We start from the raw sequence: 27,927 nt of genomic DNA on the forward strand, positions 1-27,927 counted from the left end.
GTTCAAAGATACGTCAGCACTAATTTAAACAAAGTTCACTGGAGCAAGCAGGTCTGGTTTTCAGGGTCCCCTCCAACATACCTGAGGCAATGATTTTTGTTCAAATCATCATGAACATGGAGCTAACCAAAGCAAAAAGTATATGAAAACATACAAAAGCCAAATATATGTATTTATTTTTGTCTACATAAACATCTACCATGTGACTACTCAGACAAGGTTCTTAGTGATGCATTCAAACAACAAGATCACAAGATTCTTATAATTCAATTTACAGTAGAAGTTGAGACTGATCAGTCTGAGTCTAGGTGTCATCAATATGGAATAGAGAGGCAGTGAAAAAATGGTTCTGCTGGTGAAAATGCATAACTGCATTTTCAAATAACAGATTTTAAAAAAAATCAATCCAAAACATTGATATCAAAATCTGACTATAGAAGTTTTCAACAACAACTAACATGACCTTATGTTTAAATGGTTATTATTTTTGACTGCTTTTTGTACCAGAGTATACAAGTATCTAGTATATTAAATGACTACTTTCCTTGACTTTTTTTTTTTTTTTTTTTTTTTTTAAATACCATCACTATTCAGAGCAATTTATCAATGACTATCATCAGCCAAACGTCTTACTTAGGTCCAAACCCAACAATCATAAAAGATATCATAATACAAATGCCCTAGACAATCACATATGCCAGCTCCTCTGACTCAACTTAATTGATCAGATGTTATGTTAGGGTTACATGAGAGAGAGGAAAAGTTTTGTCTCCCCCATAAAATGTTGGCTTGTTTTCTGAGCTCAGAAATATACTTGAAGATGACATTCATTTACTGAAAATGTTATCTCAATCTCATTTTTGATTCTCACCTATTCCCCCCCCCCCCCCCACAAGCTCTGCTATTAGGGTGCTTGCATGGCTTTCTTAAGATCCAATAGTAAGTGATATATTTAAATAAATAAATGTATCAATATCAGCAGAATTCTCAAAGTACAATGAAAGAGCCCTACAGCTAGGTGCTACCCACGAGAAGTATCTACCAATACCCCACTGCACTCCTGTCACAAGATTCCTGCCACCACATTCGAAGTAAAAGACCAGCATATTGGAAAACTTTGTAGTGAAGTTGGTATGCATCTTATCAAGCCAGAGGTGAAGAAAGTCACAGTTTTTGAGAAGAATGACATCCTTACTACAGAGATGGAGGCAAGAGCAGGAGAACTCACATATTTTAGTGATTCAGCACAGCAAAACAAAAAAAAATTGTTTCTAGAGCATTTAACCTCTTGTATAAGTGTGACTGTATTTTATTTACAGTGATAACATTGCATGATTCTATGGCATAGCTTGTGACTGTAATGACAGTTATACTATTGATTTATGTACAAAATTGTCTAAAAGTTAGGATAGGAATAATTTATGACAGTAAGGAACTGCTGATTTTTTAAAATCATTTATAAATATCTTCTCTCTCATTTGCAGTATTATACATTTGCCTTTACAGTCACCATTCATCAGATAGAACTGAACAGTCAATGGCAACAGAAGATTTTATGCTGCTCCTGAGTGGCCTGTATATCGTGAAGATGAAAGAGGCTCAGTATCTGACCACTGCCCACTGCAGCTCCAAAAAAGGGAACTACTGGGGAGAGCATTTGGCAAAATAACCTTGGAATCAAGATAAAAAGTCATATGCATTCACTCTCTGAGGGAGGTATCAATGATTTAGCAGACCGCCAGAAGGACAAAGTCCTCTCTTAATGCACAGGTATTTCAGGATATGAGGCTCTATATATAGATGAACGTTCACATAAAGTAGGAAGTTGTCACCATCATTTTATATAAGCACAGCAACGAGTGGTAGACCATTGCAAAGCCTTTCTCACCATCTTTTACCCTACTCTCTAGAAGCACTGTCAATAACTAAGAAGTGATTTTAAGTCTAGTAATAAACTCCATTAACAATTTTGAATTTTATAAAAGATTTACTGAAATATTATTACATTTCTAAAGACAGTAGCATTCTGTAGAAAAACGTTGAAATCTAAGTTGTTTACTACATATGAAAACAAAACTAACACTAGTAAAACATACTCCATAACAATGTACATATTTTTAAGATTTTAGTTTAAAATTGTTTTTTTTAGAGAATCATTAAGAACACTTCCAACCACTTGGGAGCAGGAAAATGAGCTGAAACGATGAGGTCACAGCACATTCTGACATCTAGTATCATTTTTAAAAAAATCCCACACCCTGTGATGAAATACTGATAAAGTTTTTATTCTTTGTTTACAAAATGAGGAAATTGAGCATGCTACCAGCTGAACAGCTTTTAACTCTTCCTGTAAGCAATGATGCAAACATTTGAAAAGCTACCTAATTTTAGGGAGAAGGACAGCAAGCATAAAGAGTTCATGTAAATCTTATCAATACATATTTCAGAAAAAAGAAGAGAATATGTCAGTATACATACAGTGAAGGACTTCACTGGTAGAAGGATGACTCTTAGATGAATTTAAACAATAACTTTCAAAGGAATGGATTTTTCTGCAGTCCATCTGTTTAAATCTTTGCTAGCAAGGGAGAAGAAAAAGTCTTCTCTCATTTCATTGCATTCCTCCCAAGATACCCCTTTTCTGGCCATCTCAATCTCAATTTGTTCCAAGATAACTTCAAATGGGAGACAAGAGCAAAAGGAAAGTCTGTTTAATTAGCACACTGAGCATTGTGCCATCTTTCCCTACACAGAGGCATGCGGGAAGAGGCTCTCGCATCTTCCAACTCCCACCCTTAGTTGGCTCAGTCTCACTACTATATGCTCTGAACAAATACAGCAGCACTCTAGGGGAACATTCAATATGAATGGGGCAAAAGAACATACAGAATAATTTCCAACACTTTCCCCCCCAAAAAAACATTTTATTTTAGCTGTTCTCATTTGAAAACAACAAGAGACCCTTCTTCCAGAAAAAATATTCCTGTTGCATGACTTTCATTAACACAGCTGGTTAGCTCCAAGTGTGTACCAAATGGTATGACTTACATTCACATATATATTTTCTGCCATACGTCCAAGAATTGGCTGTATCTTGACAATATTATAGATCCAGCTGACTCAGCACAGTGAACAATCCACAGCCAAACACTCAAAAATGTGTGCTTAAGGCAAGGAGTAAGGGTTTCCATGTCAGTAATTTTTATTTGTAAACATAAAGAAAATCGCTAGCATATGAATGTCAGAATCAACTGAAGTTCCTTTCTGATACCTTATTTATGCAAGATAATGAAAGTAGATCACATATTACAGAGAAATGCATGATATCTCCACAAAAATTTTTGTTTTTCTGTGTTCACCTAAAAATAAATTTGTAACTATTTTCCATGTATTTAGGATTTAAATTGATTTTACTAACAAAATCATTTAAAAAGATACTATTCATTCCTATTCATATTCAGCACATTGCTTCCAGTGATTTCCCCAGCACAGAAGTATTTCCATGGGCTACAAATATCTGATATATTTCTTTCAGAAAAAGTATAGAATTGCAAAACATATCCTAAATACTTATAAAATTGAACAATGGCATGGAATATAAAAAAACAAAATCCTTAGACTGTGTTTAGTATCTGGTAAGTTAACATCTTAAATTCTTTAGCTCTGACAGCACCAGAGGAGATATTTCTATGAAAATAAAGATATAAAAGATGAATCACAATTTTCTGCAAAATGACATAATATTAAAAGTGAGATTTAAGAACTATTGAAAGAAGCAGCTTTGAGTTCAGTATCTAACATTACCAGAAAAGTAAAATTCCCATAAAGCAGCGCTCCATCTCCATGGCAACCTTGCAAGGTAGCACAAAAGAGTTCATCTTTATGCAACACAGTTTTATAAAATCCATCATCCCAAATGTGACAGCGTGTACTATCTTTTGGGTCTGCTGTGACACCACAATGCATTGGAGTTATTAAATATAACCAATGCCTCATTTATTACCAGTCAAAGAAGTTACTCTTAAAATGCAAATTTTTAAAATTAAAATGAAGGGTTTAATCAGTAAAACTCCCCAACCTTAGATTACCATAGGGAAAGCAACAATATCAGCTCTGCTCACATTGTATTTTAATACAATTTAAAAACATTAAACCTAAGATCTAGGCTTATTTTTTGACAACTACAGTATGACCTTTAGATGTAAAACTAATAAAAGCAGTATGACCGTGCCCTTCTGAAATAAAACCCTGTAATCTCAAAGCATAAATGCTATACTAATAAGCGATTACAAAGGGGATTATGTTGCAACCTAAGGAGTGTATGTTTAACAATTCTCAAGACGGTCCTTTTACCATATAATTTATTAAACTTAAAACATAGTTAAGAGCAAGGTTACCAGGCAAACTGCCTCAAGTGCTCCAGGTTAATTTGATTCCAATTATTTTCTACTGAATGCCTAATTGTGAATGACTCTGTGCATTGATCTCTTGCTTAGATCAATAATTTTTTCCCCCATCTCTATGAACCACACAGGGAGAAGAGGAAAAAAAGAACTGTAATAGATTTTTTTTTAATTTTTTTTGCAGAGGCTGATCTCTTTCTTTTCCCCCAAATGTCATTTCTTGTTTTGAAAAAGCATACTTTCATTTAATTCCCCATGAGATTTTATTTTATATGCTAATTCTAATGAATCAAACTTTCAAAATACTGTGTTGAGGTCTTCTTTTTCGTTTTGTGCTACCTTATTTTTTCTTACAACATGTATAGATCTAGAGAAAGGTATTTTAAATGACTATTAGGCTGTCAGAACATACATACAGGCACACGGAATGTAAGCAAAGTCCACAAGGAACCCCAAGAAACTGTACTGTAATAAGAACAGTTTATTGCTCTTTCATATTAGTGTGTAAGTTTATGAACTCAAGCGTGGATTTGGTAATAGAAATACACATCCTGACGTAGCTTGGTTTTGTTTCCAGGTTAGTGTAACTAACAGGCATTACCTTGAGAAAATGCCATAGTAACAACAGCAAAAGAATTCGCATTCTTCGGAAATAACCTGCCCAAGTAGAACTGAGGTTTTGATAATAATTAGACCAGGAAAGGAGTAAGTGTACTTTCATAATAAATGTAGCATATAGTACTAATAAGGACAGAAAGGAAAATCAGAATTATCAGAGGAACTACCTCCTTATCTAAGCACTTTCTGGATTCCAAGTGACTTAATTGGGCAGAAAATAATGGGAAAAAAAGAAAAAATCTGAGAGAAATGCTACATCACATGTTGTAAGCACAAGTTAGCAATTTTTCAACTTTAATACACTCTCTCACAAGACTCTGATGAACATGCATGGTAAATAGCCAGAACCAATAGTCAGCTAATTCTGAGCAACTTCATGTTAACAACATACTTGCAGCTCCAAAAACAATTTCATCTCAATATTGCCCATATTATAATTCTATTTTACATAATACTCTAGTGTTAATTACCATGCAGATTAAGATATACTAACTTTCTAGCAACTTTGATTAAGAAATAATTTGTATAACTTGCCATACTTGGTAACTTCATAATATCATCTACCTTGCTCTCTACCACAGATTTGTGACTTAATCAGTTTTTGTTACTAGGGAAGTTTGTGCATAGTTTTCTATTTTCTAAACAGCAATTTTCTTGCAATACACTTCACATGTGAAAAAATAAATATATATTTTTAGGTTTAAAAATATATGTGTGTTTTGAAATAGAGGGTGAACCACCAACCTGATTTTAATCCATAGGAGTTTTGCGACGGACTTCCATAAGAGTAGGATACTGTCCTCACAGAGTTGAACCAATAAACAACAACACAGACAGATTATTGATTTAAAGTAGAACTAAGGCTACTCCATAAAGCTCGGAGACAAAATTTCACTATATTTAAAGCTGTGATGTATCTGTGGTGTGCATTTTAAGTATTTAGGATGCAAACACACCAAGGTCCTAGTCTGAGACTTTCTTTTCTGTGTAAAGGATGCTATGCATCATTTGTAAATAAGGCAGTCTGAAGGTTAGTAGGTCTTTTTTTCCTCCACTTCTTTACAAGCAATTCAATGATAAACACAGCATTCACAGTTTACCACAAAAGCAGATTAGTAGCTGATATAATAGCTGGTTTCATGGCACAAGATTAACTTTCATACAGTTATATAGTATAAAAACCTTTATAGTAAATGATGCAACAGCCTTCCTCTGCTTCGTCCCATATAAATTTAGAGCAAAAGTTGTTATTCACAAGAGATGAAGTATAAAAAAAATCCCACTGTAAGCGTACTGGCTTTCAAATATCAGTGCCCCAGGAGCAGCTCTACCAAAACTTAATTCACCACAGAGGTAGCAATAGCACTCTTCTGGAACTTCTACCAGTTGAGAATTTAGGCTTCAAACAAAGGTGCCTCTTTAAATGAGCTGATTATCCTTGATAGCATCTTTCATCGCTTGAATACAATGGACTTGCTGCTTGATGTGTCTTTGACTGTACTTCCACCAGAGTCCACCAGCTTTCACCTAAATGCTTCTCAGTTTAGACTGGCCACTCGTAGCAACTGAAGAGAGAGGCAATAGCTACAGGAAAATTTGGCTCCAGCTTTAAATTGTACTTAATTTTAAAACCTACCAATTTCCAATCTGAATCACAATTGCACATTAAAATCTTGATTTAAGAAGTGGTACTATTTCCTGCATCTGAACAGTAAGGCAGGGATAATAAGGCACCAATAGTTTTCTTCTTTCATTCAGAATAAAAGACAGAATAGTAGGACTTCAGCAGAAGATTCAAAAGTAGTAAAATGATGAAAACAACATTTTGTCTTCTGTCCTTATTTCAATTTATAACAACTAGCAAAATATAATCAGTTATTGACCAGCAGCTCACAGCTGTGTGACTTAAGAACACTGAAAACTGGATGATGATATAAGCAGTCTGATAATAAGAAGTGGGCATCCAACACTAAAAAAGTTAGTGACTGCCATTTCATAATATAATCCATATGGAAACCCTCCATAGATTTTTAAGGTATTTTCCCCCAATCCAAATTCATTACTAATAGGATTTTCTTCAGGAAAGTATCATTAAGTCATTACAAGTTGATCTGTAATTCTAGAAGCTCCTCTTTCTCCACTTACACTAGGCTACATTTGACATTTAAACCAGAACTTCTAACCTTTCTTCATAGAACTGTATACCAGACTAGAAGTATTTCACTCTATCCAGCAAACTTCAATTTTCACACTTTTATTGACTTTCATAATAGCAGATATGTTCTGAACTTCTGAGTTTGGGAAGTAATTTTACACTCCCACATATTCTAGGCTGATCAAAACCTCAAATCTTTTCTGAATGTGTCTCAGTCAAATACAAGATTGTGAATACAAGATCATGCAATCCCTCTGGTTGTTCTGGATCAACCTGTTGCAAGGCAATCACTCTGCTCTCCATACTCAAGTAAGGGTTCTTGCTGCAGCACAGCATTATTCCTAGCTTTAGTATTAGCCAAGATATAAACATTTCATATATTCCCATAATCTTCATCTCTTTAGGAACTCTTTCCAGACTTTCAGTAGAGGAGTAAAAAGAGATCAAAGAGTCCTAACACCTTGTACGCTATTTATACACTGATCAAATCATAATAAATGCCACATTCAAACTAGTTACTAAAATTCAGGTTAACAGTCCATAACTAAGTGTCATTAAAATTATAGGCACTTTTTTTAAGCTAATTTGAAATCAAATATTTTAACAGATTTGAATTCAAAGAGAACAAACAAAACCTAGAAGTTACCCATACACGCTTGAGACTCTGGCTTAAAGCTGTGTCTTCTTAGTGATTGTGTTCAAAGCCAAGATTTAAATCTTTGCAAATTTACAGCCTAGGTTGTGACAACCACAGTTTAGAGTCCCATGTGTCTAGTCTGCTAGTTCTATGCTTTTGTTACTGTTTTTTTTTTTACGTTTTAATAAAAATATTAGACAAAAAATTGTTACTTATACACATGAATTATATTTTATATTCAGCCCAAGACAATTCCTCTTCACTCAGTGTAGAGCAGGCAAGCCAAAGAACTGGACACTCATGGGATCCTAGCTCATCCTCTTCATAGATACACGATTCTCCAGTACTAAAATTCTCCTAGCACTCAAAGGCACTTAATATTTTTACATTCATTGTAAAACAACACTGCATACTAAGACAAGTAATGCGAATTTTGTTTGGCAGGATCTCTCTAGTAGACAGGTTAGATATCTATTAAAATTGCAATGCTTAGGTCTCCTTTGTAAAGTCGGTCTTCACTACTAAAGGATTTTTTTTTTCTGTAAAATTAATAGTAAGAAAGATTGACTGCCTCTGGTTGTATAATTCAATTTGAAGAACCTGAAAAATGTTACTGAAAATCACCCCTATTTGCCAAAAGGCTGACAAGCTATTTGCACAAAACCATTGAAAGAATTCTGGGAGGTGTCAATAATGAATAGGATAACTGCTCTCCAGCTTGATAACTAAGGAGAGCTTGCTGATAAATTTTAAACACATTCAGCACGCTGCATTGTGCTCTAGAGTCACTTTATATACCTATTGCTCCTGGATTTATACACAAGTAGTTCTGTAATAGAACTACTTCGGTTTCAGATTAGTAGACATTTTAATGCATGTAAGTAGTATTTGCATGTGTGCACATATATATATATCTCAAAGCCTCAGAACATTTCTAGATTTAAAAAATTAAGGTTTTTTTTTTAAAGCACCCTCCATGATTGGATATGAAAATTTAACACCCTGATTTAGGGGGAATATAAATGCTTGGGCATTATGACATATGCTTTGCCTTTTCCCTTTTTCTTCTTCATTCAATTCCTTTCCACCACTATGAGCATATTTAGATTGGAAGCATTTTTTCCTCAAGTTCATTCAGCTTACAATACTGTGGTTTCGGTATAGGCATACAGAAGTAAGCAGAAACCTAATACCACATTAGAGTTAGCTTTCTGAAAGTATGAAGGTATCTGACAACATATATAACAATTATGTTTTGGAGAGCCAGAGGTTATTTTGACTACTTCCCTTTATTTAAGGTTAAGCTATATAAAACTTTATGAAAATTTTGGTTGAAACAGACAGAAGCTCTCTTTAAAGTAAGCAAGGCTAAACCAGTTCTACCTCACCCCTTTCATTCCATTACTTGCAGAGGCAGATACAGTAAATTTTCTCTTCTCTTATGCTGATTTCTTTTACTATTACTGTAAAGTCCTGGCTGGCATAAGGACACTCTGCTATTTAGCCCTGCCAAGGGCCCTAATCTTGTTATGCAGAAGCCTATTTTATTTGCCTAAGATCTGGGAGCTCTGGGTTTTTGTCTTCATTAGCCTTTCTGTCTTGATAGGGATCTAGTGCAAAATATCCTACTCCTCAACAAATTTGAAAGCATTCATGTTAAAGCACATGCAGATCAGCTTAAAACATTATATTTGAAAAGATCCCTTTTTGTACTGGTGATGATCAAATCAAATAACCTAAATATTTAATATTACTTGGAGATATTTCAGAGTCAAAGTACAGCAATGAGTGGAGGAGGATGCCAGAAAGAAGCTTTCTTCTCTCCAAAGTGTTGTCATGAACTTAATATAAGTAATTTTGTTATCAAATCAATTATGAAAATTGAAGATACGAAAGCATGAGAATTAAAATATCTTTGACAAAAATACAGCATTGCTGAACTCTTTTGATCATACATCAAAAGTGACAGAATAAGCGGGGTTCTTCTTTTAAAAGATTAAATGAAGAAGCAGGTAGCTTGCACTAAGCAAGTCTTCAAGGTCCCCCCAGCAGTTTTCTCTGCACACTTAAGCCAAGCAAGGACCTTGGGATACTGAAAGACTGCTAGGTTTGGGTTTTGCACACTCCTATACTGACAGCTCTTCTCACTTCCGATTACTTCTGTTACTTCTGAACTTATTCCACTTCAGACCGTTGTAACATAAATAACCAAGTGGATGGATGATAGGCTTTAAATACCTGTCTGGCCCTAATTGCATTAGAACAGTCAGTTCTAACAGAATAGTTTGCAGAAAATAGCTATGGTGTTTTAAAGTTGTTGATGCATTTGCCTTACTTTTTTCTTTACTGTGGGAAGGCAGTAGCTTTTCGGTGTAATGTTTTGAACAGGAAGGATTCCCTTCACTAACTTGTGCCAAAAAGCTCTGTCCTTTCACAGCAGAAGCATCTTGCAGGTGCCACAGGCATTTAATCAACAAAGTGCTTCACAAAAGAAATACACTATCACATAACAATGAACAACAGTGTCCTTCAGAAAATGGAAGAATGAAAGATCCATCAAGTCACCCTTACTGAAGCTTCTCATGTTCTATGAGTGTTTTACTCAGGACAAGAAAAAAATCTCTCCATCCATATTCGCACTGTTGTCTTGATCATAAGAAAATTAAAGACCTTTAGTGCATGATAATTAAGTAACCCTCTAATGCAATGGATATTTTGTCTATCATCTCTACACAGGCAGTGGCTTTGTTCTTGGACCATAGAAGCCTTGTTTATTACTCCATTTGCTGAAAGAAGAAAAAGGAAGAAAACAAGGCAGAAGGAAAAGCCACCCAAATATAACTAAAGAAAACTAAAATCTAGAAAAGAAATGCTAATCTTGGTAATAAACTGGGTTGTTATTTACTCAGCAACAGTGTTCAGAGTTTTCCTTTTTTCTCTTGTGTTTCTACTGATAAAATGCTCTTTCAAAACCATGTTGATTGGCACTAGTGTGCATTTGGCTTTTTTCTGAATGCCTACTTACTGACAAAAATGCTACAACAAGCCCAAATTCTGAAAAAGTCCAAGGGGCTCCATGCAGAGTTCTTAAAAATATAGGGATCTTGCTTTTGAGTCAAAGGCATAGCAATTCTGGAGTAAAGAAAAACGTTTCTTCAGCGTGAATCACGTGATTAGCAATATTAACAGTCATGACCACTCCTCACTGATACACAAACACCTGCTGAAGCTGTCAGTAGATGCAGAAAGGGCAAGACAACTACTGAAAAATATACTTTAAGGTACAGAAATTTCATGCTTTAACCGCCATTTAGGTCTCACTCTGTCCCTCAGCACGATGACAGATGTTCTGCAATCATGAACATGTCAGGGCCTAGCAAAGGGATACATCCATTCTCCTAAACAAAGACTGAAAAAATTGAGGCCATATAAGATGAAATAAACGTACATATCATACATTTTATACATACATATATATCATGTTGCATATATAAAGCAAAACAGATTTTCTTCCCATGTACTCATTTAAATGAAAGTTAATATTACCAGCCAATTTAAATTATACAGAATGATAGATGTTAGTGTGGTGGTTGTTTGTTTGGTTTTATTTCACTGTCTATTTCTCTATTTCAGCTTCCAAAAGCATGATAGTATCCCTGTAGCGACATTTCAGTAAGCACAATTCTCAAACACTTTCTTCAATTATCTGAAAATAACAGACGCCACAAGCTGGAAGGGATGACATTGAACCCAAGTAGGAATCTGCTCAGTAGATCATCTGAAGTTGGCAGACTTGCCATAAAGAAAGACAGGACAAAATATGGCAAGTATTTCAAATTTGCTTATCTGGGTGACACTGGTACAGTTTAAATGCTGACTAAATGCTCAAACATACAGTGTCCAGGTTTTTTCTTAAGCAAGCAAACTGAATGTCCTATTTCCTACTGTCCATGTTTTTTCCCCAAAAAAGAAAGTGCACTTACAGGTAAATTCCAGCTTCATTAGGGTCAGAGGTGGATTAAAAGATGAGGACAAATGTCGTGAAAAGGCTGTCTCCTATTTACTACACACAGAACTGCTGTCCTACTATACATTGAATAATTAGAGCATAAAATAAAAAGCTTGTAGCAATCTCTTCTTGTCCAAATGAATATGCTACTGTATTCTTCCCAGTGGCACATAGTGAGCTGTCTGTCATTATATTAATGACATTATATTAATGAATTATCAATCAATAACAGGATGTTAAAAACTCAATGTCTGCTAACCTACAAGGTGTAAAAACGAACAGTAGAAATGATGGGGATATGGTGTACCTTGGCAATTGGCATTCCTCTTCTCTGATGGCCAACATCTTACTAAAGGAAAGCTGAGGCTGGAACTATTCAAACTTCACTGAATTAATAAAATCTTATTTTTTTTTTTTCATATGTTCATGGAGAAACTGCAAATTCCCATTTGTAATCCTGAATTTTAGCTATAGTAAAACGGAAGGTTAGTGAAGTATTTGAAGTCTCCACAAATAAAGATCATTCTGATAAAGAATAATAAGTCCTTCACTGAAACAGCCTGTGATTCCATTCTCTCACTTTGTATGAGCATACTGCAACTAAAGAAAACTACTTAACTCCTAGTGAATACATATTTGTATTGTAAGGTTCAAAGAGAAATTAAATATTAGAAGACTGGGTTCAGCATTTAAATTAAATCCCTGGATGCTAGGAGTTGGCATCTTACTTCCACCTAACTCACAGCATTCTTATGGACTGCTTTTGCTCCTGGTTTGTAAAATTTTCTGGCTTAGATCACAATTTCTGTTCCTCATTGAATTTGTCAGCTTTGAATAGGCATTTTTTCCTTTATCTTAGAGCAGAAATTAACAGCTCCTGTTTTGCTGCTATGGCACCGATGAGCACTGATTCACTATTGTAAATACGTCTGTATAAAATAAAAACCTTGAATGCCATAACATTCCTGAAGTTTAGATTGTTTACCTGTAGCATTCAATTTAAGGTATTCAAAACAAATGATCACAGCAAAACATTGAATTTTTTCTGTGGAAGAGCTAGGCAGAACTTTGAGAAAGGCTGATCGCCTTTTAATGCGCGCTTTCACCCATGTTAGAGGCTTTTCTATGCAGATGTTTCAGTTTTCATTTCAGGCTCTGACTTAAGGGAATGCTTTGGATGTTTGCTCCAGTTAAGCCACAAAAAGCGTTGTGGCATGCTTTGGTGTTTTTGGTTTGATGTATAATTCCATCTATACAAGAAACATGATAAAATTATTCCTGGTGAAATAAAACCAAGTCCACTGTTTTTAAAGTCTAACAATTTTCTTACGTTACCACAGTAATTTCTACATTATGTGTGATTCATAAGCATCAAGGCCAGAAGGGTTGTTTTTTATTATCTGGTCTCATTTCCTGCATAATACAAATTACAGGCTGTCAACATGAGAGACCTCCTCTTTAAGTACTTTAGTGACTAAGATCCCAGGAAATATATTTTTAGTCTTTCTAAAGCCTGCTCTTCTGACTTCGGTCTCAAGAGTATGCCAACTAGGTAGAGAAGTAAGGGCACATTGTTGCCTCCCAAGGTGGGTAATTAGCATGACCTAGATATGTGTACACTTCTCAGAGTTATATGTACTTATTAAAAGATGCAGGGCTCATATACAAATCTTGTAGGTGTTCTGAAAAACAAAATATTAATAAGTGTTAATGTTACACTTCCATATTACTTCCATAACAGCTCAGTAAAAGGAGAACTTCTGAAAACCTGTTTCATAACAGGACCATGCAGTTCAGAAATTGTACAAAGTATAAGTCTCCCACCTATTTTAGAACAATGAATAAAAACAAATACATGCATTTTCCTGAAAGAGAAGGTAAATGACACAATAGGAATTTAAAGATGCAGATATAGCAGACATTTTTATTACACATTTTCTTTATAGAATACTTGAAATAGTGGCATTTCTGAGAGGAAATTCATGAAGCATAGCAGAATTGAATGGTTTCAGGGCACCATTATTTATTTGTGTATGCACATACGTCATGAGTGCATACAGACATGTGTATGTTAAAAATGTATATGCTAGTAAGAACTGTAGAAGAATCTACCCTTTAGAATTAGCATTTTACTTTACATATTTGATGCCTCTCAATATATTCAGTAGGAATACAAGAATATTTCCTCTTCACAGTTGTCTAAGCAGCCCATTTCTTTGTTCTGAAGGATATGTAGCAGTAGACTAACAATGGGGCTCAGGAGGCTCTATGCCAACACTCAGGATGTAGGCTTGTCATATATCTTTTCTCAGCCTGAAACACGATGCATAGATATATATGAATAGATAAATATGTTGTACAATATTTAGAGTTACTCATTTACAAGTTTAACTTCGTTGCTCCAATCTTGCATTCAGATATTTTCATGTGATTTTATCTGCGAGTTCTAAAATTTCTCCCAGACCTTATGCAGTTACAATAACAGACAAAATCCTTACTTGAATAACTTATTTCAGACAACAGAAGAGCTGAAAAGTCTGCTAAGGGCACCAAAAAATCAGTTCATGGCTGAGACAGATATAGCTGTGTATGAAGGTGCATAATGATGTAAGCACCTTCAGGTAGCTCCAAATTTTATAGTTTGCGTAAGCATTCAGGTGAGGTGAAACATACCTTGGTTCAGTACCTATGCCACAATAGTCTGTAGGTGTCCAGATACATTTATTAATAATTTGAAGTCAACTAGGAATTTTGTGACCTCCCACCTCATTGTTGTGGTGATGGAAATATTTACCAGTGTTATAGTTTGACATAATTACTCCTAAATAATTCTTCTAACATTGAAAACTATGTAGTAACTAGTCAGTAACCACAGTTAATACAAAATTCATTTCAATACATATTCATTTAAGTTACACATCCATTCATAGGGGAAAAAGCACCACAAAGAAAAGCATACAACTCTAAGTCAGGCATTGTTTTGCACAAGTACAGTAGGAAAATCACAATAATTATCATTTAAGGAAGTTTTCTCCTTTGTTTGCAAAACTAGTTTTCAAAGATGATATACCTATAAAAGGGCTAAGCAATTTTTTTTCCAGAAGATTCTATAAGAACTTGTGCAATCACTAACAGTATTACTTCATAAAACCAATTCCTTAAGTAGAGTCATTAACTAAAAATACTGAAGAACCAGCTCCTCATTGCATTATGAAAGTGTCTGCAACGCCCTTCTTTTGAGAGGAAAAACAGTTATCTGTCACCTCTGCAATACAACTAAAGTTCTCTTTACTAAAGGTATTTAGGCTTAAGGAAACAGAAAACCACAGAAGTTACTTTTAATCCAAGAGAGGTATTACTGTTGGACAGGAGTAGACTCACATAATTATCAGGGTTCTCAGCTACCAATTCAGGAGCAGAACATTAATTGCCCCAGGGAAACATTTAGGCTCTTTCCCTTTCAGTAGATACTTCTAAAAATGGGATAACAAGAGCTTATAATGGAGAACAGAAGCCAAACATACCAACAACTCCAGTAAAAGTGTATTAATTTACACTCACTCACTCACTCACTACTAAACTTTGCAGCCTCAGCAACCTCTTCTCTCACCAAAGAACATGCAAAAACAGATGAAAGGCTTTACACACAGCTGGTTTTATTCCCTTCCCACTGTGTCTCCCCCACCCCAACTCCAATATAAAGAGCCTAATCAAGTCAGCATATGATGTTCACAGCACCAGGTATGGTTTAGCTTCTCTGGTAACTTCTTATTAGCTGAGGTTGCCTCTTAATAGCACTGAAGAAGATACCAGTGAGTCTGTCCAGATACTTCTCTTTTGTAGGAGCCAAGTTCTAATTTAAACAGGCACCAAGATGCACTGGAATCTCTGAATTATATTAGCAACCTACAAAAGTAGACTTTAAATTAAATGTTTGTACGTGTATCAGAAAACAAGTGAGGGTGCCAACAGCCAACAAATAAACATAGATCATTTTGCTTTTTCCAGTAAAGTAAATGAATTCAATAAAGATTCAATTGCTTTCTCTTCCTCTTATGCCTGAGAAACAGATATTTTGATAGGTGTGAAAACCATTAAAAGCATGATAAAGGTGCAGCTTTGCGGTAAAGTCCACATTCCATTGTTCAGGCTCAATTCCTGTGAAAATTTTCTCCTTTGTGCTCCTGAATTTCCCAGTTCACTGCACAGTTTCACCGCTCTGCTGATACTTAATTGCTCTGGGTGGTCCCTGAAGTGAAGATAGAAAGTTACCTTCAAGCAATTAAGAATGGCAGGGTTACAGAAGGTTTTGAATATGAGAAAAGACATATATGAGTGCAAATTATATTGGTTAATTAGAAGATTTTAAAGGAGACCAAATAATTCAGATTTTCTGATGTTCCTAAGTAGCTTGGCATACTATTACAACCATACAAATGAAAAGTACTGTAAAGAGTAGGTTAAAAGTTTTGTACACAGAGCTTTTACTTCTACAAGAACAACTAATTACGGCAAGACTTTTTAACTATCTTTTTTCTACTCTTTTGTGAGGGATCATTCTTTGTGGAAATATATCATTATGATGTGCATTTAGAGAGCATAGTCCACATTTTCAATTACAGTAATATGATTTTAGGTTGGTTTTCTTAGCTTCTTCATTTTCAATAAATTGCATTTCTTTAGAAATTGTAATAGAGTTTTCTACCAAATTTATTAAGCTTGGATGTAAACGAATCATAGATATTTTTGAAAATTCTCCTTAGGTTTCTGGCCTCTTTGTTCTTAATTGGTGAAACTCCACTGAGTGCAATTCTGATCAAATTAAATTCAGTTGAGATTTCTGCTATAGGTGAGATGCACAATCTCAAATTACTTATGGTTTTCTCTAAAATAGTAGAAATTGGAGTCTGTTCGGATTTGTTTAGCTTCTATTTGTAGATCCCAAGGATTGAATTTATTCCTATAGTACAACCTAGAATGAAGTTGCAATCCTTAATGTCACTCTAAAGATGCATTTGGTTCCATAATGGTATCAGATATTCAAAGGCTGAGTAAATGAGGAGGTTCCACAGTATGCTACAAAATATCCCAGGAATATGACTCTAAAAGCTCTATTTCACAGGAAATGCATATAAAGTTTGTATGAAACTCACAAAGAATTTTTGTGAAAACTTACAGACTGCTTCAGCTCTTAATTCTTGTTCTTTAGTGTGCATAAATAAAAATACACACATATACATACACAACAACAAACACTTGCTTTAGCAAGAAATGCCTACTTTTCCAATTTCTTCCTTGCTTACCTGCTCAGAAATACTCTTTTAACCCTACAGAGTGACAGATTTGGTGCTTCCCATCTTCAATAAATGCCCACCTACTTTTTGGCCTGAAATACATATCTTTCATCTTGAAAGAGCTTTGATATCAAGATTCTTTGTCAGCATACCCATCTTCTGGCAAAATCTATGCATATAAATGGAGCCCAGAGTTGAGGAAGCCAAAATCTTAAATATGTACCATTATATAGTACTACGTGTTCTGAACAAGCAAAAATCTAACCTTTTGCAAATAAAACATTTTTTAACATAAAATCTCTTGCAGTGCTACATTTATTTTATTTGTTTCCTCTGAATACATAGGAGACTTACAGCATATATAAATGTATACATATGATACTTCCTCATTTTGAATGATATGAGAATGCTTCAGAATATGGAAATATGGAAAATGCTTTATTTTGGTCATGGAAACGTGCCAGAACTCATGGCATTGTTTGGACCCTTTCATCATTTAGCTTTCTTGATATCTACAGCAAGTCCTTATAATTCCTCTTCATGCTGCTGACCAAGAATCAGCTACCTCAGATACAATTTTGGGCATATATGCCTCAAGACACAATTTGGATTTTTAGTCCTGATGATTGTTTTCTTCAGAGCCACACACATCAGGCAGAAAATGTCTTCAAGAGTCATGTTCTGCTGCATTTTTACTCCTTATGGAAGATGATTTGATCACATCTCAATACACAGGTGAATCTGCCACTCCAAACATCATATTCTATGCTTGCTAGGTATCATTCACTGAAGTGCAAGTCACTTGTCTGTTTTAATGCATTACAACTTCTATATACATAAATATTTCACCCTTCTGATTAAAACATTTCTAGTTTATTATGATATTGAGTTTGAAGAGATTAACCATCAAAATGTAAAGACAATATAAATATCCATTGGTTTATATAGGTATAGGCATAGGTGCTTGCATTACAAACAAGAACTTAATTACAATGTTTTTGTGAACACCAGTCACTATTTAACTAGATTTAAGCAGGTTTTCTTAAGAAAAAAATTGTCATTACAGAACAGATATGATGTGCAATCACTGCCTCTTGGAATATTTTGAAAAAAACTTATGTTTATTTCAAGTAAATTTTACATAGAATGTTTTTTAAATTCTTTTGCTGATCATTTGGCAGATTATACAAAATTTTCAGAATGTTTGGGCCCTGTTAAGCATTTAATTATATTTAAGGGTGACTTTTTAAATACTAGTGATTTATTCTTTTTTAGAGGAAGAAACAGTTATGAGATTGAGCTGAGAAATGTAGGTTATTCAAATTTCCAACAGAATGTCACTCTGATACAATTTCAGTTACTCAAACTTGGCAACCTCAATCTGTGTAAAATGCCTACATTAGCTCAATTCAAACCTAGTCATGAGTCATGCAAATAGGTTGCCCTCACCTGGGATATATCATGATGTGAACAACTGCTGAGAGTCAAGAAAGCCCTCAGTTCACGTTTTGCTCTAGCCAAAAAAAAAAGCTAGCTACATTTAAGAAGACATGCAATTGAATCCACGTCAGCAGGGCACCTAATGAAAAATAAGCCATGCTATAGCCCAGTGCTATACCAAGGCTTCTACACGGCTTCTGGACTATTAGTGCCTCAGGCCATGGAAGGCTGGAGGATGCATGGCTCCCAGACCCACGCTGGAGAAGCACAGACAAGAACAGGTAAGGACTGGCTTCTCAGCAATCCCAGGAGTTTCAGAGAGTGTAGGAGACCAAAACTGTCTTAGTTCTTGGAAAACAGAGCAAAAATGAAAGTCATCACAAAAGGGTGAGTATGCGGTTGTATACATTCAGTTAACTCCCCATATTTTGACGAGGGAGGTTTTACTGACTTAAGGTACTTTTTGTGTTGCAAGAAACATGCATTATACCACGACCTCAAACAACTGCTTACATGTAGCATACTATTTTAATACTCATGATTGTTTAAATATTTATGTTATTTTAATTTTCCACTGCTTTCAGTTGCCAACTGAAATATATGACTGGGCCATATTTAAAAATGTGGTATGATTCTTCGTGCAAATACAAAACTTGCTCTTTTTTGGCAAGGAAGTTGACACAAATATTGACATTCTATGGTCTTAAGCATTTATATGCAGTATACCAAATACCAACGCAACATAAGCCTGTAATCTAACACAATAAATTGCAGTTGTAATATCAGTCTTTCAGTTGAAACTGTTACTGCTAAGCTAAATAGCATTTCATAGCTTGTTATGGACCTGAGTAACTCACATATGATTGAAAGCTGCATATTATTTCTAAATAGAACAGGAATATGAGCTTGATGTTTAGATACAGAATAAGTAATATGTATAGTCAAAAGTAGGACATTTGTACAGAACTAAACTATAGGTAAAAATATGCACAAGCTTAAGAGAATTGCAATAGAAAAAAGAGGTAATACCTGTCACTCCACATTGTAGTAACTGAATTATAAAACTGTTTTATTACTCATCAAAAGAAAATGAAAAGAAAAAGAAAAAAATTGGGGAGAGTAGAAATAAAGAAATCGAGTGTTTTACATTAGTTGCTGTGTAAGCTTGGTTATATTGCTATTCACCACAAAATCAGGGAGGTACAAAACTTTCGATGAGGTAGCGCCCATACGTGAAAATGACTGTTTTATTAGATCTCCTACACAGCACAGAGAAGGCAGTTGGCAAAGCATTTGTTTTCTTTGAATTCAAACAAGTGTTCTGAGTAACATATTCAACTGGTCTAATAAAAAACATGAACCCAATATATAAGACTTGCTTTGCCCATGTCTTTCCACCAGCACAGCTGCAACATGCTTATTGCTGAAATTCCATACAGGTATGAGATTTCCAGAAAACAAATAAACAAAACCTGGTACTTCTGAACAGATACAAAGTTTATCAGAAAATAAATGAACGGCAGCACAACTAAAAGTCTGTGCTTCTTTTTAAAATTAGGCTTAGCATTTGCAAGCAGTTAATAGCTGCTACAAAAGCTCTGGGATTTCCGTTCTGCTTTGTGTCAGCTGGTTCTGTACATGTATCAGGTTATATGGCCTCAGGTACTGACGGACAGACATCTGTCAGCACAGTGACATCTTCCCAACTTTGTTCTGCCTTTCTATAAGAGGCTGTGACAGCTTTGTAAATATTGACACTGCTTTAATAAAAACTTTGTCAGGAAACTATCTGGAGTATTCCAAGCTATATTTGCAGCTGAGAAATGGCAGGTGCATCCAGTGAGATGCTACCGGATTTCACACTGCATGCCCACTTGGAAAGGCTGCCTCGCATCTCTTTCCTCTGTCTACACTAAGACCCTGGTCTGTCACTGTCCTGTCCCTGAGGCATCTCATTCTGCAGGGACATGGATTTTTTTTTTTCCCCCCAAGAATCTCACATAATACCTTCACAAGAAATGGGTGGTGCTTCAGCCACTTACACACTACTGAGCAAATTACCTATTAAAGCTTCCTGATGTTTTTTATTGGTTAAGTTTCCAGCTGAACATAAATTCATGGTATAATCACTCAGAATCCCTGAATCACTTCTGTTACTGACCCTAGCTACCTCTAAAGGAATTGAAATCATGATGAAAGACTGCAATGATTGTGAATGAATTCAACACAAAGCTCCGCTTTCATCCCATCTTTCCCCTCCATCACCCTCCTACCACTTATATTGTCACGCTATAAATACGTATCACAGCTGTTTTCAGTTCACATGTTTGATAATATAGCTTCAACACAGTCAATAATAGTTGATGACAGGTCCAATACTGAGATATTTTCTGTTATAGGCAACTGTTTTTTGTATACACATAAATCCTTTCCATCCATTTGAACCAATATACACTATTATACATGAAAAGGAAGAACTATGGTTATCAAAACTTAGCAATGTAATTGGTATTCCCACAAAAAAAATGAAGAAATTTAGTAAAAAATTAGAATGTGCAAAGAAAAATGTAGAAGGCTGGTGTGATGATAGGTGACTGGTGTTCATATTATGTCACGTGGTACATCGTTAAACATTAAATGTAGCTAGTATAGCCAATGTCATTTTTGTGAATATAATTGCTAAACTTTAAAAAAATTTAAAAAAGCATAACTACTGCGTAATTTTTTTCTAAAATCTGCTTTATCAACTATTAATCATTTATAATATTTACATGCTTTCATTGTTTAAATAAAAAAAATCCTTCACTGTTGTATATATTATTCTGTGTATAGAATAAAATAAGCTAGAAAAAAAATAGTCCTTAATAATAACAAAAATGATCAAAAATGTCAAGGTTTGGTTGCCATAAAATGTCACTTTAAGGTAACTCCACCAAAACCATCTACCGTTAGGTAATGAAGTACTCATAATAAGGGATAAGGAAGTCACAGGTACAAGGTATTGTCATGAAAAACACAGCAAAGATCAACCAAGGAACAAAAAAAACAATCCTATGGAGAAAGAAATAGATGAGTTTTTAGCCTACTTCCTTAAGAATTCCTAAGCAAGAAGATTTACATGTTCTGAACACTCATAGTCCCTATATATTACACCAGTGATAACTAGGTAAGTAGTCTCACCTGAAAGTCTGATATGAAGAGGAAGGAGAAACTACAGGATTGCAATTACAGGCTTTGCATCACACGTACTTTCTAGGTTTGGAAACACTACATCAGACAAGACAGCAAGAGCCACAGAAGTTTGTTTCTAATTTAACTACTTAGCAAAGAGCTATGACACAGATTGGCTTTCTGATATTTACCAAAAGTGGGCACACTGTCAGGGGCTTAGGAAGGACAGAACTGTATCATTCCTTTATAACACAGATTTAATGACATTTAATAACCAACTCCTTATCATAAGCATGTATGTATGTGATGGCTGTAAGTATCCTCATAGCAAAACACGGTGTTTAATTATACAGGAAAAGGTCTTGACCCTACTTCACACGTCAGACGTTCCCTGCAGAAGTAAGGAAGTAAATATAGCTGACATTGTTCACATCAAGAAACAAAACAGGGTGACAAAATCTGAAATAAAACCCACACTTCTCTTTGGCATTCATTCTTCATTGTTCCTTTGTCCAATTCTTACCTCAGATACAACCAAAGTGATTAACTTACAAGGAAAATGTCAGGGCAAACGTGATCACCTGACAGCAGAGATTTGCTGAAGTCAATGCTATTAAGATTTAAAACTTACACCAAGCTGTGGACTGGCCCTGGACAGACTATCTCCAGAGAATTTCTGTTGAATAACATCATGTGTTTGGGTTTTTTTCGGTGCCTGATTCGGTTTAAACTACAGTTCCTTGAGAAAAGAAAAATGCATACCTCAAAACACGGTTATTTCATCCTGAATGCTTTCTGTAACTGTAGCCTCCTTTATCACTGCCACATGTTACGTCTCTCACAAAACCAGGAGGCAAACTTCAAAAAAGTCAGCTTGTCCTTTAGATACTTCCCCTTACCTCAATATCCATGAAATATTTACTTAAAAATATACCTACCTCGTGTTATCAGTGCAAAAAGATTTACATTTATTTGCATACTTAGACATACATTAAAGTATACTGATGGCATTAAAAAATAAGGAAAATCATGTAATACCTTTACTTTTACCTATGGATTTGGTGAAATGGTTCCATGAAGAAAGCATTTCCAGACAAGAAGAGAATAAGAAGAGGAGAGAAACAACAGTAAGAGTTGTGAGTTATATGTAAATGCAATAATATCTAAACATGAAAAGAGACAAAGTATAAGGTCTGGGGACAAATGGAGATGCAATCAATGTCATATTAGAGATTGTTTATTTTTTTTTTCCAATCATGTACATGCAGCGAAACACAGAAATAACACATGCTTAGATAAGAAAAGTGACACAAAAGTAACAGGGAACAATGAGTTAGGGGAAGAAAAACCACTGATTTCTTTAGATGGCAAAATTGTACTCTCAGCATTCCAGAAGCCAGGAGCAGGTGCTTTCTGCAAATTCCACTCAGCCATGCATTAAGGTAAATGTACTCTTCAAGGCGTACAATGTGACAAGCTGAGTATCTTCTCACAGGAACTCCGAAGAGCGCTCTTGCGATTCTTTTATCTTTTATAGAATCACTCATTATTGTATTTTCAGATAAATACATGAAATTTTCTTAAACACCTTCTTAATTCTCTCACCTCTTTTCAGTTATCATATTGCGAGAGGGGGAGTTCAGGAGGCAGGAAGGACAAAAGCTTACAGAGCAAACAAAAGAAAAAAATGAAATAAGAAAAGATGTGACTGAAACCATGTGTTTATTTGCAGCCAAAGACAGCTTTCAAGCATTTGCCCATCATTTGCAGTGATGGTTTCAAAGCAGCTACAGAACAAGAAGAAACAATGAAAGCAGAGTGGAAAAGGAACAGAGCCCATACCTTGGTCGCCCATCATCAGGTGCGCCAGACCTTGAAGGGAAACAAGAGCACAGTCAGCAATGAACAAGGGAGCATGGGAAGGTGGTGTTGTCACAGTGACAAAAATGTTTTGTGACAGGCATCTGTTTCCTATGAGATGTCTGTACCACAGACAAATCAAAGAGCATTTTTCAGCCACTGGTTGGAATGCTTTGGGCTACAAGTAATAGAACTGCAATTCAAACACTGGGTACTGTTTTGTTGCGTATTTCTTCTGTGCAATAGTTGGGATGGCAGAAAATACTAGAATGCTTTCAGATCCAACCAAATCCTTTAATATTCCATCTGTCTTTATTGTATTTTCATTATATCGCTTTGAATACTTTGCCGGGAGGAGGACTTCCTGTCCTCTACTTGCAAAATGATGTTAAAAACCTGGAAAGTGTAAACCTGAAAAATGGGCTGGGTCTGATCTTTTTCCCCTCATAAAAATGAGCACTTCAGGTAATTAAACAAAATTTCTTTATCACATTGAAATGATAATGCAAGGGATGTCTCCTTATTTGTGTGAAATGTGAGAGTAGAATGAACACATTCCAGAGGAGGCAAATTATTATATATGCAATACAAAACACATAAAGAAAAATTAAGTGACAACTTCTGAATTTGCTTCATAAATCCGTGAAGAATAGATTTTGCCTTATATTGGTATTTTGAGATCAAATCCAATCATACCACTATAGGTCTAGTGACATTACAAAACAGATGGCCGTAACGACAATCACTCAACCAGAGCCAAATTTAGTTAATCTTTAAGCAAAAATATTCATCTTTTTTAATGCACAATAATAAAATGATACTTATATTCTCACTGAGAATAACATGGTGAAGGGAGAAATTTCGTACAGAAAGACGACTTTTCACATTTCACATCTGGTTTAACAACAGGTTTACTCTTGTTGAGCATAGCTCGTTCAGAATGCATTTTAGAAGTTCTTAATTGCTTGTGCTTATCTTCTCCAACAACTATAAAAATGATACATTATTTTCTTATTTACAATTAATTGAAGTTAATTCACACAAAGAAGGTGTGCAATAAAATATCCTGCTCTTTATTGGAAAGCAGATTTCCTAGAGAGTTCCTGTGATTTCTACTTCACAAAGAAAATTAGGTGCACAAATGACTCATCGTACTTCGGGGTATTTCAAAGAAGATACTCCTGACTGCAATCAGATCTCACATCAGTTCAAGATCCCAAGCGATGTTTCAAATAAGCTAACAATGTTTTTGCTGAATTAGTGCTTTTCAGTGTCACCATTCCCGGAGGCAAAGTTGAACTGGAAGGCTCGATGTGCCCCATTTCTTGAGCAATAGATTCAGTTTCCAAATACAGTGCTCTGTAACTGCTGGGATGATCCGAGGCTTACACCAATGTAGACAAGAGCTGAGTGTGATACTGAAAGGATGCCTATGTAAGCATTACTCGGTAAGTATCTCCCGGCTATGCTGCAGTTGGGAGAAATGTGTCTGCACTTGATCTTCCTGCATTAGCGTAGCTGCAACTAAGACACACTGAAAACACAAACTGTAAAGACTGCCGTGTCTCCTAGGGGAAAAATAGAAGGTAATCTCTCCCTAGCTTGACGTTTATATTATAAAGACCTAAATAAAAAGCTGAGCTTCAGGAGATGACCACTGTCTGATATCTACTAGTTTTAGTAATACTGTATGTGAGCGTCATTGGTTGTAAACTTGTGATTTTTATATAATTTGAAAAAAACATAAATGGCAGAAGAGCCTCTTGAAAACATCATAGAAACCACTTGAATTTTAAGAGTCACTTACAGTGCTGTTCAACTAAAAAAAGGAAGCCGGTGAATGGAAAAAAAATACACTGCTCAAACCAAACATCCATCAATTAAAAAAAGGTAGTACTAGTTCTCAGGCACTGTATTTTGTTTCACTCTGTACGTTACTTATTTTTGAAGCAGTAAGGTTACTTGTACTTACTTGCTATGATTATAATGTTACTTACCTCATTTTATATTTTGGAATCTATGGATGAAGACTATGGAAGAGTGAAGAATTGCTACTACTGTACCTGTACAATCCGTAGAGGGGTTTAAAATGATACAAATAAACCTACCATGACAGCAATCACTGCCAGATTTTCAAAATGACTGTGTGCTTATAATAGAGACAACCACAGTAGATGGCCACAGAAAGATCTAGTCTTGACGGGCCATGTATTGGCATGCCAAACATTAATAATATTCATTTGTGCACCATTTCTTCATAATCAGAATGATAGAAGCCTTTTCTTTGTGAATTAGGAATTAAAGATTCAGTAGGAATAGCTCCTGTATGCATGTGCGATCCATTCCATATTTACACTGAACTTGGCACCAAAGTTGAGGGGCACAAAATGGAATAGGGGAAAGAGCATGACGAGAGGCTGTTTTCATAACCTCGTGTGTAAGCTCCATGCAGAGCACAGGCCAAAGAAAATTTTTAACATGGTGAACTTGCAGTGAACATATTCAACCCTGGCACGATTCTAACAAAGATTAAAACGTAACCTTTTTACACTGTCAAATTTCGCTCTATGAATACTAAATTCTAATTTTTTTCTTTTATGTAACTTAGGGAAATGCTCAGATAACACAAAATTCCAAGATGAAAAATTATTGCATAGTTTCCCAGTTCTGCTTTGGATATATATTCTAGGTTTCCATTCTTTAGACATACATCTTTTGCACCTTTAATGTATGCATAAGTATCCAGACCTGTGTTGGAATAAATGTAAGTGTGCAGTTTTAAGAATTAGATTCAGGTAACTTCTGGAGTAAGTGTTATCCAGGTCTTATCTTGTACTGCTGTGCATAAATGAGTACGTGAAATGAAACTGAACCTCTTTATCTAGTTGTACTGATCTTAACTCACAATCGAGCCTCATGTTGACATCAGTCAGAATTTCATGCTCAGGTCAAATGTAATATTAGTTACCTATTTCTAGACTTCTGTGTTTCTAATCTAGAAATCCTATTCCTGTGTTGTTGGATACATTTTTATTTCACAATGAAAACAGAATTGTACTGATATGTATGTTCTTGACATTGCACGTAATTAAAGCATCAGAACAGATTAAATCTTCTCTCTCCTACTGGTAACATGTATTTTAATAAAGTTGAAAAGCATCATGTATGTGCTAAATCTGAATATCTCACTTTGTCTTTCCGTACAGTGACATAGCAAATGTCTGATACGTGTAGGCATTTTAAGAGAATCGCCAGTGAGCAGGCAGGCAGTTGTTCCCAGTGCCTTCTGTCTCACTCCTAGACTCCGGGTCACAGCTGTGCCAGGGTAGTCTCACTGCACGTATATCAGCTTACAAAATCCTATATTTCAAAGAAGTGCTTAAACTACTGAAAAAAGTTATAATTCAGCTTAAAAAGTTAAAACCATTTTTAAATAGTTATTTATGCAGTACAAAAAGATTCAGAAAGGATTTTTATAGCACTTGTACTTCAAAAAGCACCTGCACCCTCTGGCTCATGAACAAAAGGACAGTACTGACTCCTAACAAAACCTGATCTGTGAAGTGTACCATTAACCTCACTCAAACATGTTTTACCAGCTAATGGACATACTTACCAACATTCAGACTAGGTGGCATTGTGTTTTAATTTCCAATGCCCTGTGACATACTTTCTTTAAAGGCACTTAATTACATACCAGCATTATTACTAAAATCACATGCCTCTTCTTTCACAAAGTCCAAAAGGCAGAGTGCATTGGGTTGAAAAGTTAGACAGATAAAGCTTCTTTCTAAAACTTTGTGCTGTAAAGGAGAGTACAGTAAGCAAGACTAAGGAGAAAAGCGCTTTCCATTTTCCTAAGCAACCAAAATATAGGTATTTAACATGCATTCCATTCTTATGAGAAGGATTTATGCTCCACATTGAAGAAAAAAATATTTTCTTGAAGTGTTTTTCATACAGAACATGAGAAGAAATCTGTCTTTTTACAATTCTCTTGAAGGATATATGGAGTGATATAGTTATATGAGTATAAATCTCATTGTTTCAGTGGAGATATTCTGGAATTACATCAATATAGCCAAGATTAACATAGGGCTTTGCTTGTGTTCTGTATGGAAAAATAAATCACACTTATTTAATAAACTTGTATACCTCTACGGGTAAAAAAATGCAACTTACCGTACTGAATGTTATGTGTACTTTTATAACATTAAGCAGAAGGGAAAAAAACCACTAAACAAAGGGGAAAAATAAGAGCTTAGGAAAATAAGGTAAGAAAGCACCCACCTTCCACATAGTTGTCTTCTGTAAGCACATAACAGGGAAGGAGAGAAAAG

General features: G+C 35.2%; 1 protein-coding gene across 24 annotated transcripts in view; it reads right to left on the reverse strand.

Moving 5' to 3' along the window:
- Nucleotides 1-27,927, reverse strand: part of NRXN1 (neurexin 1) — a 658,401-nt gene that overhangs the window by 560,866 nt on the left and 69,608 nt on the right. For 15 of the 24 annotated variants that reach the window (XM_021391173.1, XM_021391197.1, XM_021391180.1 and 12 more), the window contains 2 exons: nt 27,878-27,895; nt 23,570-23,599 (listed from right to left, as the gene is read on the reverse strand). The exons of 5 other annotated variants lie outside the window; for them this stretch is intronic. In XM_021391173.1, the coding sequence (XP_021246848.1) occupies nt 23,570-23,599; nt 27,878-27,895 (48 nt within the window). Of the gene's footprint in view, nt 1-23,309; nt 23,390-23,569; nt 23,600-27,877; nt 27,896-27,927 lie in introns of those variants that run through there. 4 more of the 24 variants (XM_021391170.1, XM_021391185.1, XM_021391194.1 and 1 more) reach the window with 3 other exon arrangements.

The sequence above is a fragment of the Numida meleagris genome, chromosome 3 (assembly GCF_002078875.1).
Source record: "Numida meleagris isolate 19003 breed g44 Domestic line chromosome 3, NumMel1.0, whole genome shotgun sequence".
NCBI classification, from domain to species: domain Eukaryota; kingdom Metazoa; phylum Chordata; class Aves; order Galliformes; family Numididae; genus Numida; species Numida meleagris.